The sequence below is a fragment of the Trachinotus anak genome, unplaced genomic scaffold, assembly GCF_046630095.1.
Source record: "Trachinotus anak isolate AG129_WGS33_773 ecotype Australia unplaced genomic scaffold, CSIRO_AGI_Tana_v1 ptg000011l, whole genome shotgun sequence".
Lineage (NCBI taxonomy): Eukaryota > Metazoa > Chordata > Actinopteri > Carangiformes > Carangidae > Trachinotus > Trachinotus anak.
Window position 1 is genome coordinate 29,356,375 of NW_027273862.1, and position 17,798 is coordinate 29,374,172.

At 39.9% G+C, this 17,798-nt stretch overlaps 1 protein-coding gene across 11 annotated transcripts in view; it reads right to left on the reverse strand.

The window, feature by feature from the left end:
• LOC139628234 (multiple epidermal growth factor-like domains protein 11) overlaps positions 1–17,798 on the reverse strand; it is a 138,973-nt gene that overhangs the window by 13,420 nt on the left and 107,755 nt on the right. For 10 of the 11 annotated variants that reach the window (XR_011692725.1, XM_071489717.1, XM_071489716.1 and 7 more), the window contains 3 exons: positions 12,435–12,581; positions 9,194–9,328; positions 266–394 (listed from right to left, as the gene is read on the reverse strand). Coding sequence is in view for 10 of the 11 variants with exons in the window: in XM_071489717.1 (XP_071345818.1) it covers positions 266–394; positions 9,194–9,328; positions 12,435–12,581 (411 nt within the window). In the remaining variant the exon portion in view is untranslated. Of the gene's footprint in view, positions 1–265; positions 395–418; positions 6,488–9,193; positions 9,329–12,434; positions 12,582–17,798 lie in introns of those variants that run through there. The other variant, XM_071489724.1, reaches the window with a different exon arrangement.

Below are 17,798 nucleotides of genomic sequence, written 5' to 3' on the forward strand. Positions count from 1 at the left end.
CCAAACACACCAACACACGTCATCAGCCTGAGGAGCGGACATGACAGAGCCCTGGACAGTCTGCAGCTTCATTAGCTTCACAATTGACTGAGTGTTTGTGGGAGCTCTGTTCAGCGCAAGATGGATAATTAATGTCAGAGCCAGTGGAGTAATTGCCTTTAGATTTTTTTCCCTCCATTGTCTCTGACTGCTCGATACGAGCCGAGGGGAGAACAGAGAGAACGAGTGTGTGAAAGAGGAGGACAGATTATTTGTTGCGTCTCACGTTTGGAGCAGTCCTCGCCGATCCAGCCGGGGTAGCACTGACAGGAGCCGTCGATGGGATTACAAGTGCCGTTGTTGGTGCACTGACACGTCTCAGCGCAGGCCTTACCGTACTTTCCACTGGGACACACTGTGGGAAACACACACACACAGACACACACAGTCAGTCAGTCAGCTAACATGACTTCATTAAAACAATACAAAAAAAAATCAGGTCTAAGTGAGTACGTACAATAAAATTCTGTCTGCACATACAGATTAAACAACAACATACGCAACATGAACAAGGCTTTCTTCTTTTCCCACATTTTTATAAGTATCTTTGTCACTTTTTAAAACCTTTATTAGAGAATATGACAGCTGAGAACTGAGGGGGAAGAGATTGTGATTGACATGCAACAAACGTCAGCGCCGTGATCAGCCCCTACACCGTTAAATTACAGGGGTGCCATGTTTGCTCAAATTTTCAATCACTCTCATGAATTCAAGGACATAAAATTAATTTATTTTATTCCTGTGACATCAAATATTTGGCCCAGACATGAGATTACAAGACACTGCTTAAGTATACCAAACAAAGAAAATACATGTCATTCACACACTAATGCTTTAGGAGGAGCAGCATCAGCAGACATTAAACACTAGACACTGACACATTACAATTCACTCTAATAATTATTTTTTCTTATAGAACATAATGAAATTGTGAAAAAATTGAAGCAGTAGATGAAAAAGTTTAAACATCAGACAATGTTATGATCATTAACTATATATTTAAAAAAATCTATGCATTACCATGTTTTTACATTTCATGTCAAAAAGCTTTCAGGTTTTTTGTTTTTGTTTTTCATTGAATGTCAACGAAGAACAAAACTAATTAAAGGTCCCATATTTTACACTTCTGTGTTTTATTTGAAGTGTTTACATCCATCAGAAGATATATTTGTGGTATTTAGAACCAAAAAACATCTCTGAGTGGGTCCAGGTGGGTGTGGCATGGGGCGTGGCACCAGATTTACAGTATTAAGCAATATGCAATATCTGTAATCTGTATGAAATTTTATTTGATTTTATATGACTCACATATTCTACAGACACTAAAAAAATAATGAATAAGTGACACAAATATTATTTTGAAATTTCTATTTTTTTTTTTTTTACAACTGTAATCACAGAGTGGGAAGGAGAGGAAGCAAACCAACTTTCTGACAAAAATCCTGAGCAGAATAAAGCAAACATTTGGAAATGAAATACTGTAAGCAGAACGGATTCACTGTACAAGAGTAAAAAATATGATTCATGGAGAATTCAAGTGTCTTACAGGAAGCATCAGTCGTAATGATGATTCATCGACTGTGACCTTCTCTTTCAGTGTAACATTCTAAACTCATGTTAATCATCATAATCTTCAATTATCTTCAATTTGATGAGCAATTAGTTACAATTTAATCGGATTTTCCTCTTGTTTGAAACATACCTACCCTAACAGTCTGAAATTAATCATCACTGCTGAATGCTTCTAATTCAATAAGCTCAGGCTGAGAACACAGGTAGTCAGCAAGAAAAAAAAAAAAAAAAAGCTCAAAGTTTGTCACACCGAGCACCTAAAAGAGCCAGAAGAAGCTTTCCACAAATTTACTTTGTTTTCCAGTTAATCATTTTCGGGTAATGCACATCCTGTTGCTTAAGGATGTAATATTTCTTTTTTTTAAAATTCAGATTTCACCAAATGTACTTACACTGATAAAATATTGAGACACAGAAACTGTAGTGTAGTAATATATTAATATGCTCGGGGGTGTTTTGATTATTGCCAATTAACATCAGATGACATACTGCTACTTCTGCGTGTAATATTTCAGTGTAGAGTTCGGTTTTATCTGAAATTTGCGAGCTTATTAAGTTAAAACAGCATTTATAAGACTTTATAAGATGAAGTGAGGCTGAACCATCATAGAGAGTAAAAGTTAGAAATATTATTATGAGCTGGCAGTTAACTTGACCTCATGACATCAACCCTTAAATGTTTAAGGAGTATTTCTATTGTATAATTGTAACAGTGCATAAAAAGAGATACAGTGTGTAGCTTGTAGACGTCTTCATAAAACACTGCAGCAATATTACAGTTTCATTAATGTGTGCCATTTCTTTCTGGTCTTAAAGTTAAGGCAGATGTTGGATCAGATAAATACATCAACTGTGTGGATATTCATTATTTTTACATTACTCTTCTGCACTGATTTGCATTTCCCACATTTTCCACCTGTTACATAAAATTGATTGTCTTTATTAATAAGTTTAGCCTGTCTATGCTTCTAATAGCCATTAGCCGTGCACACTGTTTCTCTAAAAGAATAAAACCCAGAAGGGGATTCTTTACTGTGAATACAACTGCAATTAAAATCATAATGAACGCCTCAATGAAATCCCTCCACTTACGTAACAGTTACCAATGTATGACTAGTGTCTGAAAAGCTGAGTTCAAAGTCATAGACTCATGGCTGTACGACTGAAACCAGGAGAGTTTAGTAGAAATAATTAGCAGGAGAGGGATTGGTCTGTTGCTCCCCACATTAAATGTGAGTTTGCAGTGAGGTCGCTTGGTCCTTTGGTCGCCAATCAAACATCAACAAGTACTGGATCGTCATGAGGTTTGGTTCACACCGTCGTGTTCCTCAGAGGATGAATCGTGATAATGTGGCTGATCCTTTGGGATTTCAGACAGAATGTGATTTGTGCTGCGCTCGCCACTCGGGTCACCGCGCTGCTCAGGGGAGTCGTGGAGGACAGAGTTTTCCAAACTTCCAGCAGAATACATCACTACGAAGTGGGACGCTCTTGCAGTGTTCAGTCTATCATTGCCAGCACTACCCTTCTAATACATAAAAAGCAGATGCTGTGGGTGTCATCAGGTACAGAGAGAAGCCTGGGGAATTTAGGCGAGTGAAGGAACTAGGAAACTTCTTTCCGTTTACTTTCCATTTCTTGCTCGATGCCTTGTTTCCATTGGCCGCACAAGTGTTCGTCACAGCACGCAGCTCGATGAATGGCGTACTGCGCTGCACATACTCTGCTTGGCGCAGCCACAAACCGTTGTGGTGTGGCGCACACCATTGGAAATAATGTGTTTCAGAGCACAGCGGTGCCGTTGTCATGTTCTGTCTGAAAGCCTCATTATTCTAGAGCCACCACCAGGTCAAAAGTCCCATCAAATTAAGTCCTGACTGAAAACCTCCAAAATCAGCTTGGTGTTAACGCAGCGGTCTAATATGGGAACACTGGTATACAGACATGCTATAACGTTAGCATGACTGCTAATCATCAACACTGTACTGTAAATCTGAGGACAGCTGAGTCTGATGAGGTGCAGCTAGATGTTAACCTAAGGCTGACAAAGTATGGCTTAGACCAGCAGTTCACAACCTGAGGATCAGGGCCCCAGAACAAGTCACAAGACAAATCTAAGGGGTCATAAGATGATTAATAGGATAAAAAAAAGCAGAAAAAAACTTTCTCACTCCAGTCTCTGCTTTTTTCTTCTTATACTTTTACATCTAAAAAACACAAAGAAAAAAAATCCTTCTGTGGACGGTGACATCGCTTTGCCTCCAGGTCACAAGCTTCAGAAGGCTGGAAAGCACTGGCTGATGAAAGTGGCCACAGTGTGAACTGCAGGTCATGTGGCACACATCAGCCCATACATAATCATCATCAAAGACAAGGCTGCAAACACTGAACTAATTTTTTTTGAGCATCAGAAAACTCTGTGTAATCAGTGTGTGAGCCATTAGGTCAGTGAATTATGTTGATGCCACTCACATGTGCAGCCACCAGGCAGTGAATCAGCCAGAGACTTTAATTCTTGTGTTCACGTTCATATTGAAGCGAGTATGACTGGTGTGTTGCTTTCATTTAAATGAATGGAGAACCTGCACTGAACACAGTAACCAGCTCTCTACATACGTCCATTGTTGAGCTGAGTCTGACAAGTCTGAGAAGGTCTAATAAGGTCAGTGGTAAAGTTCCACATGTCTTACCCAACATTATTCCTCCATTCATCAACTTTATCTTCTGTTATTTGAAACGTATCACAGCCTCACAGGGTTGCAGGCCACAGACATTTGACTAAAGAGCAGGTGTAGTGAGTGTAGGAGGAGGTGTATCATGGTAACAACTGTTAATATGAACCACAACATGATGTTATTCTTAATAAGCCTAAATTATCGGGCTATAGTCATGAATCAAGCAACACTTGTCAAAGTTTTTTGTTCATTCAGGCCTGGGTTGAAACTATGACTGCATTTTATTTTCAGGAACAATTTGAACTGTGATGTAAAACTGTATATTTAAACAAAAAATACTGAAATGATTAAATATTTATAAAGTAGTAACAAAAGAAAGAGACTATGTGGAACAAGCCAAAGATACATTCAAATGAAAAAAACCTACACAGAATAACATCTTAAATATTATTTACAGAAAATTCCTGTTAAGAGCTAAGAGAGATCAAAGCAGGCTGATATAAAAGCATTTGCTTGTTTTTAGTCTTGTTGAAGATGAATTTCATTTTGTGTTTTATTTCCCAGCAGCCTTTAGGAGTTAACCATTCAAAATTTAAATAAAGAGTCCTGATTTGTTCTGGTTGTCTGAGGGTAAAATGTGGTTTATTTTGCTTTGTTTTGTAGAGATTGGCTATGACAGTGTACACTCTTTTATAGCAGGAGATTCCTGTTGTGTAAATTTTCCATCTTGGACCGTTTCCACTTGGAGGAGAAATTTGATTTCTCCATTAGAGCGGTGAAAAACTATTTTGTCTCAGTTAACAATTAACACACAATGAGTTGTTTTCTTCTAAGATGCAACAGACCCCTTAAGAGTTTACCAGTCAATAACATCATTAGCTTGTACAAAGGGGTATCCAACATGGAGGGAGCAGAGATGGAGTGGGATTGGCTCGTCAGGCGGTTAAAAGCCCCTGTGGTGGACATCTGATTCATCAAGGCTCGTCTGGTTATCTATGGGCCTGCTCAAAGATGCAGTGGCCAGCAGAATGGCTAATGTAGGATGGGGCATAACTGAGGCCATCTTCATGTTTAATGATGATGAATATTTCACGGCACACTCCTCCACTGTCTCTATTTAAAATTCGACTTGGCAATGAATCAACGCATGAAGGCCAACTGCCTTCATAGGAGAATTAACACCTGTTTAACCTGCAGACTAAAATACTGATGCACAAGAGGAACTGACAAAAAGATAATTTAGAAAAAATTGAATAGGTGGGAGAAGTAAAAAGGAGCACAGGCCAAGCTCAAGGTTTGACTTTTTTTTCCATTACCACCATTTCCAAAGAAATGTACATTAAAAGAGCTTTGCTTTTTATGCAGGCTTTCACTTTTCACCTCAAGTTTTATTAGAGAAAGGTTCTCTAAATGGGGTGATTGTGCTGGCTAAATTGTTTACCAGCTGTACTTGAGGAACTTGTGTTCAAGAACCTGGCTGGTGGTAAGAAAACGTAAGAGACGGCATTTACAAAATAACAAATATGAGAATAATAGTTCTACACAAAGAGTTTGACTAATTAATCAACTAAAAAAACTGAACTTCAAAACAAAATGATATTGAGCACATACGTAATAGAAAACACTGCAAAGCGACTTAAAAGTGAGGGAAATCAGTGAGCTTCAGTGCAGTAGGACACCTGGGTGTAAGTATTAAGTACCACATCTATTTAATAAGTGCAAGGAGATTGTATAAGGAAGTGCACCAAGAGTGCACAGTAAGTGCTAGTCGAACATGTTTAGGTGTTATGAGAGGAGAGGATGAGTCTTCAACAGGTTCTTGAAGAAGGAGAGAAACACTGCTGCTCTGACAGACTTCAGTAGCTGGTTCCACCATCAGGGAAACACAGACCAGAACAGTCTGGACTGAGGTTGTCTTGTGTGGGATGGAAATGCCAAACAACATTCCTTGGAGGAACACAGAGGCTGAGAAGGAGCATAAGGCTGATTGAGTTCAAGCAGATGTTGCAGAACCAGGAGTCACTCTGAAAGCAGCATTAGTGACTTGAATTTGATTCAGTCGGCCATGGAGAGCCAGTGGAGGTCGATGAGCAGTGGATTGACGTGTCCTTTCGGGCTGATGGAAGACCAGATGGGCGGCTGCATTCTGCACCATCTACAAGGGTTTCACTGTGCACAAAGGAAGGCCGGCCGGAGGAGCACTGCAGAATATGTGAAGACAGGATAGGTGGCATACAGGCTCTGATCTCATCGCTCCTTGCACTAGGTGATAACACTGATCTTGCACATTCTTTGGATGTCGCACCGTGTGAGATGAGGCTAAAAATATCTCGGTCACAATCTGTGTCAGAGTGAACTGTATCAGTTTGCAGGCATGTCAGATTGTGAGATGTGTATCTGCTGAATCGTAGAAAAACTGAAAGGGGAGACACAATACTGATGCACAACGTCATCAGTATAATGTCAGCTGACAACGTCAGCTCACATTATCCCTCTGCAACAAGGCCGGTTTACGGACTATAAAAACTAGTTTGTATGATGTGCTGTCAGAAATCAAAACCTGATCCAAACAGCCACACTCGAAGGTGAACCAGTGAGCCAGCCGTCACAGAGAGGGTGGTACAGTGGCCCTGAGAGCTCAACATACTGCAGCTTAAGAAAACACATACAAATACACGCAACAAAAGCAAACAACGCACTTCTTGTTGCATGGTTTATGACTTTTGAAATTAAAAGTGTTGAACAACAAGAGAGCATGGCTGTATTATAATACCTGCATAATAATAAATCCACGCAAGTGCATCCCAGCCAGGTTCATCATTTTTTGTGTCCCCTGGCGACACTTCTGATGTGTTGTGAATTTGGTTGTGTTGTGAGTATTTGCAGTACATGTGTTGTTAAATTGATGAAGGTGTTTTCTGAATTTGTTGCATTGTGTTGAGCTCTCAGATCCACCGTAGGATGGAGACATGATAATGTTTAAATCTGGGGACAAGGGACATTTTCTTTGCTCTTCATATAAAAAGTTAGAGAAATGGTTGTGTAACAAAAAAAGGAGCACTAGAGAGAAGGAGAGAGAGAAGTTCAAACCTTGGCTTCTTTCTCACCTCCACACAGCTGAGCAGTCACAGCGTGAAGTAGGTCTGAATGTCAGAGCGTCTGTTTCAGAGAGTTAAAGAAATGACTGGACACAGACCCCCACTAATCCGCCACTGGAAAGGTGTTGATGCTATCCAACTGTCCGACAAGCACTACCGATGGAGTAAAAAAGTCTGCTTGACTCTTAGGCTTTAGAAATTCAGCAAAACCAAAAATTCATGTCCTGCTTGGATTGGCTGGTTTGTAAAGGTGGGCTGTGGCAGCTGTCACAGTGTCAGACTTTGGTCCTACATTTCTGACGCTGTCACATTTTCAATGCGGGCAGTAGGTGGACATGTCTCATGGTGACATTTCTAGGACCAAAAGACTTCACCACGCTTTTTTTCACAATTGCCAACTTTCAACTAAAGTGTAAACTGTAATTTTCAGGATCTGCTTGACACATATCTGCCCTTGCCTGAGATGGTATGTGCCACCTCCTTATTCAGACACCTGATATAGTAACAGCAGACAGAACTGCATGTGCATCAGGTTTGCAGAGATTCTGGCCTCCAGGTGGACAATGGTGTGGAGATGGTGCTTATCAAATATCATATGAACAGCAGGAGTAGGAGCGAGTGTCTGCAGCAGTTTTCAGGTGAGCAATCAGTAGCAGAGAGTCTCAAAGCCCTGCTGCAAAGGGTAGGGAAGTTGTAGGGAGAATATATTGCATCAGCGTCTATGTACAAAGTCAGAGACGTTCACACTTTGTGTCTTGTGGATTTATGAGCTCTGCAGTCACATTATGACTTCAGCACATCATGAAACAACAGTGGACAAACTAAGCTTCTCTCCATAAGGAAGTTGGTCCAAGTTAAAACTTGTGTCACTCTGAAAACTGTGAAGTTGCAGGTTTTATACAACATGGAAGTACAGTGTGACGGTTACCTTATCAGTCAGATGCCTGATTTTACCGAGGTGAAAATCACATGTTCTCACTCTTTATGGATCCATGACATTTTTCACTTTGTTAAAATGGGGAAAATTAGATGTAATATGATCAGTTCACTTGTCAAATTTAAGAAAACATTGTTGATGTATTTGTACTGCACTTTATAGACATGTTCTGTTACCTTTGATGTTATATTTGACAAAACAATGCAACTTGTAATGCAACTTTTTTTTTTTTTTTTTTACATTTTTCCATTGTAGAAAATTCAATAAACAAATTTTTGGGGAAAGGGAAATACCGTACGATGGGTGCAATGGGAGAGGAGGAGAGATTGTTTAAAGGTGGTTCCACAGATTTTTGCACATGAAGATCAGTACAGCTCATGGGTTGTGTTGATGTTATCAGGGTTGTCTCAGCTTAGTCTTGGAAATTGAGGATGTTTGAAACAAATGGCTGTTAACATGGCAGGATGGTGCATTATGGAACAAAAATCAGGATCTCTTTGTCACTGGTACTTTAATTAGATCATTTTCTTTTTTCTCTACCTCTCAGAAGTTTCTCAGCTTTCTGATGTAGGTGCTGTTTCTACTGACTGTACGTGTTCACCATGAAACCACCATTTCACTCTTTTCAATTCAGTTTCATTTGTGCACACTCTGATCTGTTCAATATTTCATTTAGAGTATTTACAGGATCTGGAAAGCTTCACTTTGAATTTTGCATGAAGACTGCAAAATTTGCTGCAGTACTTCTTATGAGGATATAACACATGTAAACAAAACCAGCTGATTGTCCTTAAAGTAGACACATAAACATGGGGTTAGAAGCTTGACCTTGTTTTTTGAAAACAAAGCTACTGTAGAAAGCTGCCACTGACCTTGGTTGCAGAGGGAGCCGAAGAAGCCAGAGAGACAATCACAGTGGCCGGTGACATGGTGGCACGCCCCGTCACTGTGGATACACTGAGGACACGACTGGCTGCAACGATGGCCATAGAAACCAGGGGAACAGGCTGCAGAGAACACACACATACACACTCCTGTTAGAGGATGTGGATGAGCAGAGAGTAAGTGTGTGTGTGTGTGTGTGTGTGTGTGTGTGTGTGTGTGTGTGTGTGTGTGTGAGACAGAAGTCCATTTCAGAGTCTAAGGGAAGCTTCTGATTAGTTCTCTGATTAGTTCTTTGATCATTTTAATAATGGATTTCATAGTCCACTTAGTCCCAATTTAAGCTACGTTTTAAATCAACATATATGAAGTTTACTATAATCTATGTCCACCATATGTGTGCACGCAAAGCTGTGTACATTCAGTGTCTTCCGACACATAATCTCCTCCCCCTGGTCAACCTGTTGGGTTTATTAGATTTGCTTTATTTTCCGTCCTGCACAGATCCTCCCTTGTACGTCTTCCTGAGGCCTTTAATTTACTTTAATTGATGCTACTCTAAGTGGTGAGACGAGCCGGTGCAGACCTGTCTACCACTTCTCTCACGCTACAGGATTTTCCAACTTGAGATAATTGCCTAAACCGTGAGCAGAGAGCCCCTAAATTTATCATTGTGAAGCACAGAGAAGTTAAATAAAACTGGTGCGTGATATATTCCCACATCAACAATGGTGTTAGGCTGAAGGACAGACAAACAAACAAACACACACACACACACACACACACACACACAGTCTCCTTGTATTCACACTGCAAGCAACATCAGAAGAAGCCTCTAACTTCATCTCAAGTAGACTGTACAAGAGATGATTCACAATTCTCTCCTTCAATCAGATTTTAAAATAAATCCTTCTTACACCTCGAAGGACAACATACACTACTCACTGGGCTCTGAGTGGTGCTTGTGTCTGAATTTCAGGCAAGAAACATCATAAAGTGGAGATGAGAAATAAACCGTGCAGCTCCAGGATGCTCCAATTTACAATGTGTTGGGTGTTTGTTCACAGATGTCAAGGGGCAGGAAGTCATACTATAATTAAGTAACACTCCCCACTGCTCCATGATTGGTGCAGTGTCTGCTTGGTCTCAATGGATTGTCAGACTTCAATCTCACAGTGACACTTCTGCTTTCAAGGTGTAGTGTTGAGAGACTGACAGAGGTGACCGGCCAAAGGTGAGCTTTAAAGATGCTTTTCAGAAGAGACACCTTACCGATTAAAGTTTAAGTCAGTTATTGATCATCTGCCATTTAAACAATAACACCTCCAATGTTCTTTGTACCTTATTCATTCATTCACCCTTCATTCACGATGGTCCAACCCCAGCAGTCTCAGTCTCTTGTCTGGCTGTGCACACATGACTGTACACAGAGGTGACGCCTCCGTGATGTCACACAGGTGTCTCTACAGCGGTTTTGTAGCTCAGAGACACTGCAGCACCGCCGCCATCTTGGCTGTGCCTGACTCTGCCAGACTCCCGGCTAATCCAAAAGTAAACAGAGGTGTGTGTCCTGACTTAATAACTGTGGCAAGCATTAGTATCGCTATCACATCTGAGCGTCTTGCTCCAGGGCTAACCCAAGGCTAATTCATCTGCTGGCTAATCAGCTAGTTACCTAATGAGCTATGCTAACAAGCCAGGTATGGTGAGCGCGAGCACCGTTACCTGCCTGCTAATTAGTGCTAACATACGAATATAATAATTTCGCTCACCTCAAAAAACAGGAGCAAACACTTCCTCACATCCTGTTAGTCAGTTAACTTCATAACAAGTCAGAAAATCCTCCACAAGGCACCAACACCACAAACTACTGACCTGAGCGAGCTGCAGTGACGCGGCGCTGTCTGGCCACACCCACCTGTCACTCAAAGCGGCCACGCCCTCAATATGCAGAACTTTAAGCCTTAATATAATTTAAATGAGTTAAGTGATATAAAACTTCGCCCCCTGTGCAGCTGTCAAGGAGGAAATGATCTCTAGAGAGCAGAACAGTTTCTGTACCAGGCTGTAAACATGTTTATTTCTGCTGTGAAGAACATTTTAACATGGGAGTCTGTGGGACTGACTAGGACCTCCCGTAAATCATATGTTTAACTTATAAACTCCAAATAAGAGAAAAGGAAAAATGTGTAAAAAAATAAATAAAAATAAAAAAAGAACCATTGTGCCAACAACAGATTCACTTAAACACAACAACAATGGAATCAAGTCCACCCTGAAATTATAAACCACAACAATAAAGATAAAATAATAAAAGATCCTCTTGTATGTAGACAGTGTATTCTGACTCCTAATGATTTAATGTGTAGAAGAAACTCATGGACATCAGCATTTAAATAACTACAGGTGTGTCCCTACTGTCAAAGGTCACTCACTTCACTCAGCTATTCCCAAAGGTTGAGTGAAGAATTTGAGCTCAGACTGTTTCTTTCAACAGTACGTGTGTCCCCAAGGTCGAGAGTGAACCTCCACACTTATCGAGTCATTACAGTTTTGAGGTACTTGAGTATATCATCCACTTTTTGTTCTTTTCGCTCTTATAATTCGAACGGGAAATCATTCATTTTACTCCAATATGTTCAGTTATTGGCTGTAACTTCTGGGTTATTTTGCAGGTTAATGTGTTTCCAACCTCTAGTAGCAGCAAGTCTTTATGTGTGGGTCTTGTTCATGTGCAGATGACATGATACACAATGGTTTCACACTATTGCACTGAAAAACAACAAACACACAACAATGCAGCACTAAAGACATGAAAAAAATAACACTGCAAGGAATAGTAATTACATGTAAATACAAAAAAAGAGCTTCAGCACAAAAAGATCTGCACATTTAATTACAACTTGTATCTAACTCTGGAAATCCTTCATCCACTTTGCAGTTCACTGCATTTAGACATAATCTAAATGTTACTGAATTTTTCTCAACTTACAAGGGAGCATGTAATCCTTCGAATGATCGATTGATGGATAGATCAATAATGTTAAAACAGTCAAACAGGTACAGATGCTCAAGTACATTTTAATACATTTGATAGCAGGTCTTTATTCTGTTTTTTTAACTGTGTTATTGCAAATATCTTCTCCTCCACCATTAAACTGCACCTGGGACTGAAGTACAATATGTGTGTGTGCGCTGAAATGTGTGTGTGTGTATAAATAATTTCTTTACTTCGTCTGCAGTTGGTGCCACGGTAGCCGGGAGCACACACACAGGTGCCGTCCTCTGGGGAGCAGGAGCCTCCGTTCTCACAGGTGCAGCTGTAGGAGCAGTTGGGTCCCCAGCGTCCCTCCTCACACACGCTGTCACAATGGACACCTGCACAAAACACACACACATGCAAGCACACACATTGTAGACTATGATGAAGCAAGAGGCTTTGTTCTTAGCTACCCGGCTTTTAAGCAAAGTCTGACTTCCCTTAATGCTGCTCACAAAGTTTCAGATGTGTCACTTAGACTTGAAAGAGGAGAGTAGGAGAGAGAATGATGCAAAAAAGGGAGGATGAGGGAACATTAGTAAAAGGCATTTTAAACACCTACCCAGAGCTGGGGTTCGCAGGAGAGGACAGAGTGTGAAGGAGACGTGTGGAGAGGAGGAATGTGACAGATAAGAGAGAAAGAGAGAAGCTTCTTCATCCTGCAGCTCCTCTTTAAAAGGACAAGTCTGGCGATATCCTGTATTTTTGTCCAAATCCATCATAAAGACCCAAACCAATAATGAACATCTTCTACTAACAAGTTCTGTGTGTGTATCAAAGCCATATATCTGATTTCTCTGAGCCACAGAGCACCGCTGTTTCCAAAAACTATTGAAAACACATCAATGAGTCAGACTGTTGCTCCGGGTTACAATGCCCTTTATCACCATGAACACACGAACACACACACACACACACACACAGTAGTTTACTCTGACTCAGTCCCACACACACCGTCCTGCTGCCCCAAATACTCACTACAGCACTAAATGTGCATTAGTCCGCCGCTGAAAACAGTCCCCGACAAATGCACCATTTCCTCCTGTTTTAAATGAAACTATTTTTGAGTTTACGTCTTCCGTAGAAACTAATGGGTTTTGGGCTAAGTGGCACAGACACAACCAGACTAATGTATTGATTTAGTCTTTTTTTTAATGGGACTTTTTGACAATAACAAAAATAAAGAAAAAGACTAGCCTCATTCTTTAAAAACACTTTTTTTTTTTTAATGTTTCCAAGCAAGAAATGAGGCACTGACAGAGAGTAGACAATGTCATCTACTGTCGTAACTGATGATCATCTTCTTTATTGTTTAAACAATTGATTATTTTTTCACATGAAGTGAGCAATTGTTCATTTAAATGTCGGGAAGCAGAACATCATCATCAATATATGTTTCATGATGAAACAGAAGGAAAAGAAAAAAGAAAAGTTGAGTCTCAGGTGGTGGTGATGGGATTTCTGTTGCCTTTAACAGTTAATTACTCATTGATCAGTTCAAACAGATTAAATAGATTCTTCTTCAGATCATAATTTAGTAAATAAACTGTCTAAATGTTTTTGAATAATGTAAGTTTGGTCTTATAAAAACAAGTTGTATGAGACATTCAGAAATGGAATAAATCTGTTTATTGCCCCAAAGCTTTTACTAATGACATGAACCAGAAGCCAATCAATATGGATTTTTGAGGTTATTAATATTTGACTCAAAACGATCTGAAAAAAATCCTATATTTATTTTTTAACATAAAGAAACATTTGCATAAAGGTCCATTAGATCTGATGCAAGCATGTGCTCTGCGGGGTATTTTTTATAGTTGAACCATAAACTCTCAGGTCAAAATGCTGTCTGTGATTTATTGGTTGACATGTTTGCTGATTTATCTGTGATAACCAGGGGTGGACAGTAAATAAAATACATTTACTTGAGTACTGTAGTTAAGTACAGTACATTTTTTGAAAACTTGAACTTGAGTATTATGTGTAAACTTAAGACTTTTACTGCACTACACTCGAAAGACAAATACTGTACTTTTGACTTCACTACATCTCTTTCAAGTACTAGTTACTTTGAAGCAGAAATGAATTCATTTTCTTTTATTTTGATCATCACAGGAGAAACGTCATGGGTCAACAGTAATGCAACATTTTTCTGAGCAACAGTTCAGGTTGGACCTGGCAGTGTCCTAACAATGGCTACGTTAGATAAAGATGAGGCATTAGACCAGAGGACCATGGTCTTATCTAAAATGCAGGTTTAAAATTTTAGAGAAAGAAAAAATCCTTTGGTTTTAAATATTTGATGTGTTTACAATGACCAAACTTCATCACTGTTTACAAAAATTTATCGTCCAACAAGAGAAAGCGTCGAGAAACATTTGTCTCATTCCAGATGAACTTAGTTGCTGTTTTTATGCTGTGGTTGGTCAAATGTGGTCATTTCTACAGGTTCTACACTCAGTTCATTCAGTAGCTTGTTTCACAGTTGTTGTGGAACGATACAACAATGTGTTGACATAAAAAATGCACTTTTGAATACTTAAGTATTTTTGAAAGCAAGTACTCCAGTAATTTAACACAAGTAAAAATCTGACTAAACAACATTCACTTGTATTGAAGCACTATTTGACCAGGGGGCTCTACACGTTGCCTCAGGTAATGGAGCTGTGTACTTTGTCCACCTCTGGTGATAAGATAAAATCAGCTGACACATACTAGTATAATCTATGACATCAACATTCAAAACTATGCAAAGTAGCTGGTACAGTCTCAGTTTTGTCTGTACACTCTGAGCCTCTGTCTGTGCACATATACTAATCAAAGTCAGTTTGTGTGAACACACATTTTGGGCAAAAACCTAAATTTCCCCAATTCTGCCTGAGATTTTTGGCCTTTAATCATTTGCTGAAGTGTCTCATTCTTTCATCAGTCTTGCGTGTGTGTGTGTGTGTGTGTGTGTGTGTGTGCGTGTGTGTGTGTGTGCGTGTGTGTGTGTGTGTGTGTGAGAGAGAGAGAGAGAGTGTGTCCTGAGAGGCAGGAGTCTGTCTACACAAAAGCTGGCCTGCGGAACGATCAGAGCCCTCACTGCTCACAGGGGACAGTCTGGAGACCACGGTGCTCAAGAGACTCACATTATATTAATCTTTAGTTATACTCAGCCACACACACACACACACACACACACACACACACACACACACACACAACAATAGGCTCACCAACACATCTAAATATAGAGACGGACAGACAGTGGGACGTACAGACAGAGTAAGAATAGTGTATGAGGAAATACAGTATCTCTCCTTCCCTGTCTCGCTGCAGTCTAGCAGCTCATTAGAAAGTTCCTTTGACATAGAATATGAGAGAATATGAGAGTAAGGCACAGGCAGCCATTATAAGTCAATTAATAAACTACCTTTGAGCCGTAAAGTGAGCTGAAAATCAGAAGCCTCATTCGTTATGGTGTGAAGTTAAAAACAAAGGGAGGGATAGAGAGGTGGAGGATGAGGACAGGATATGGAGCAGAGGTAAAAAAGTCATATTGTGAAGCTGACATCAATGAATTGTTTCCCAAATGACAAAAGCTTTGAGAGAAAATTCAAAAATTAGATTTGACACAAATAATATTAATGCCTCTGACCCAGTTTAGCTCAGATGATGATTTTTCTTTGGAAGTATTCATCCACTGTTTTTACTGCTTTATTCCTGCTCACTGACACGTGCTCTGTCCCAGTTCCATACAACCACCAGCTCTCTCTGGGTTTTCAGTACGTTCTGTGTTCACATTGGAAAAGTGACAAAGTAAGAAATATTTAAAGGTGTCGATATGTAGATTAAATATTCCCTTGACATTTTATCACCTTATGTAAAGTACTTTGAATGGTCTCTTAGTTTTGAAAGGAGTTTTTTCTCCGCTGTTGCCAAGTGCTGCTCTTTGTGGGAGCTGTTGGGTTTCTCTCTATAATAAAGTAAGGTCTGGACCTGACCCTGTAAAGAGCCTTGAGATCATGTATAATATGATTTGGTGCTACACAAATAAAACTGAACTGAATTGAATATAAAAACAACATTATCATGCACATGGACCTGTTTCATTGGAAACAGTTAAGGGTCCTTGATGTGAAAAAGTTAAAGAACCACAGCTTTAATGGACACAGCCAGTCTTCTCTGCTAAAACCCAGATTAACTTTGATGAGGCCATGTTCTGGCCGACATTAGCTCCTCATTTGAATGAGACCACTGTAATCATAGTGGAAGTTTTGCAGGAACGTTTTTGAAATTTTTTGTATGGGTACGTTGTGATTAAAAGCACAGACACTCTGTGCAAACTGTTTCATGTGGTCTTATTGGTTTGTTTCATCCACTGGGAACATGATGGGTCACAGGAGAACAGAAAACGAGGGCTGCTCGAGACGTTTAAGATGATACACACAGTCTTTTCATGTCAGCTTAATGAAAACACTAATTATTATCCACGGTAATCACCTTAACTGTAATTACACAGACCTACCTGTTTCAGACTATCACAAACACGTGTTTCTATAATTCTTTAAACCAAACTCATTTACTTCGAACCTTTGGTCTAAACTTTGATCTAAATATTCATCAATATACTGAAGTTTTCCCAATGTCAGTTCATTACCAGCTCTCCCTCTGGCAGCGAATTAAAAACGGCCTTTCTATATTGATCAGCTCTCACATCAATCACTGCTCATCACGACTGATTGACAATTAGCAGGTAAAATAAGCAGAGCTACAACTTGAACATGATAACTAATAAAGAAACAAAGGTTCAAAGAGGGGTAACGTTGATGCTGAAGATGCAGGGAAAAAAAAAAGTCTCTCAAACAAACAGAGAAGTCTGAGAGCAAAGGCAGGTCTGAAAAGAGCTTTATCCATGGGGAACTTTTGTGAAGCTGAATTATTGAAGACAGCTGAGCTGTCAAACTCATCCAGGTTTGAACCTCCATCAGTTTTAGAATTATAGGTTTGAGTTTGTTGTGTGTCATATTGATCTGTTGGCTCCATTCATGTCATGGTGTCAGCTGTGCTGCCATCCTATTCCCTCCGTTCAGCCTCAGACGCTTTTCCATTCTCCTTCACAGAACATCCCTTCAGGTATTTTCCATACCTGCTTCACCTGCCTCTAAGACCCCAATTCAGGGGCTGGATGTGACTCATGACTGGGTGTCCTCCAAAAGCCCTGAAGGCCAGACTAAAACGTTATCAACACCAGCAGTGTTGTTTTTTTTTAAATCAAAGGCTGTGTATAATGCATTATTATTAACACCAGTTACAATCAATACAAACTGAGGCTACGCTGCTGGTCCATCTAACACAGTGGTTATGCATCCAATTCATCAGACAAACCAAATCGACCCGAGTGACGCACTTGTAGGATCAACCCACAACGGTTTTTTCTGTTTTTTTTTTTTTAACTCTGACTGTGTAGAGACAGAATGCTGAGTGAATTTTGATTGTACACAAAGTCCATGGAAAGATACAGGAGGATGAAAACTCTCCCACGGTGGCGTGAATTGATGTGAACACATAAA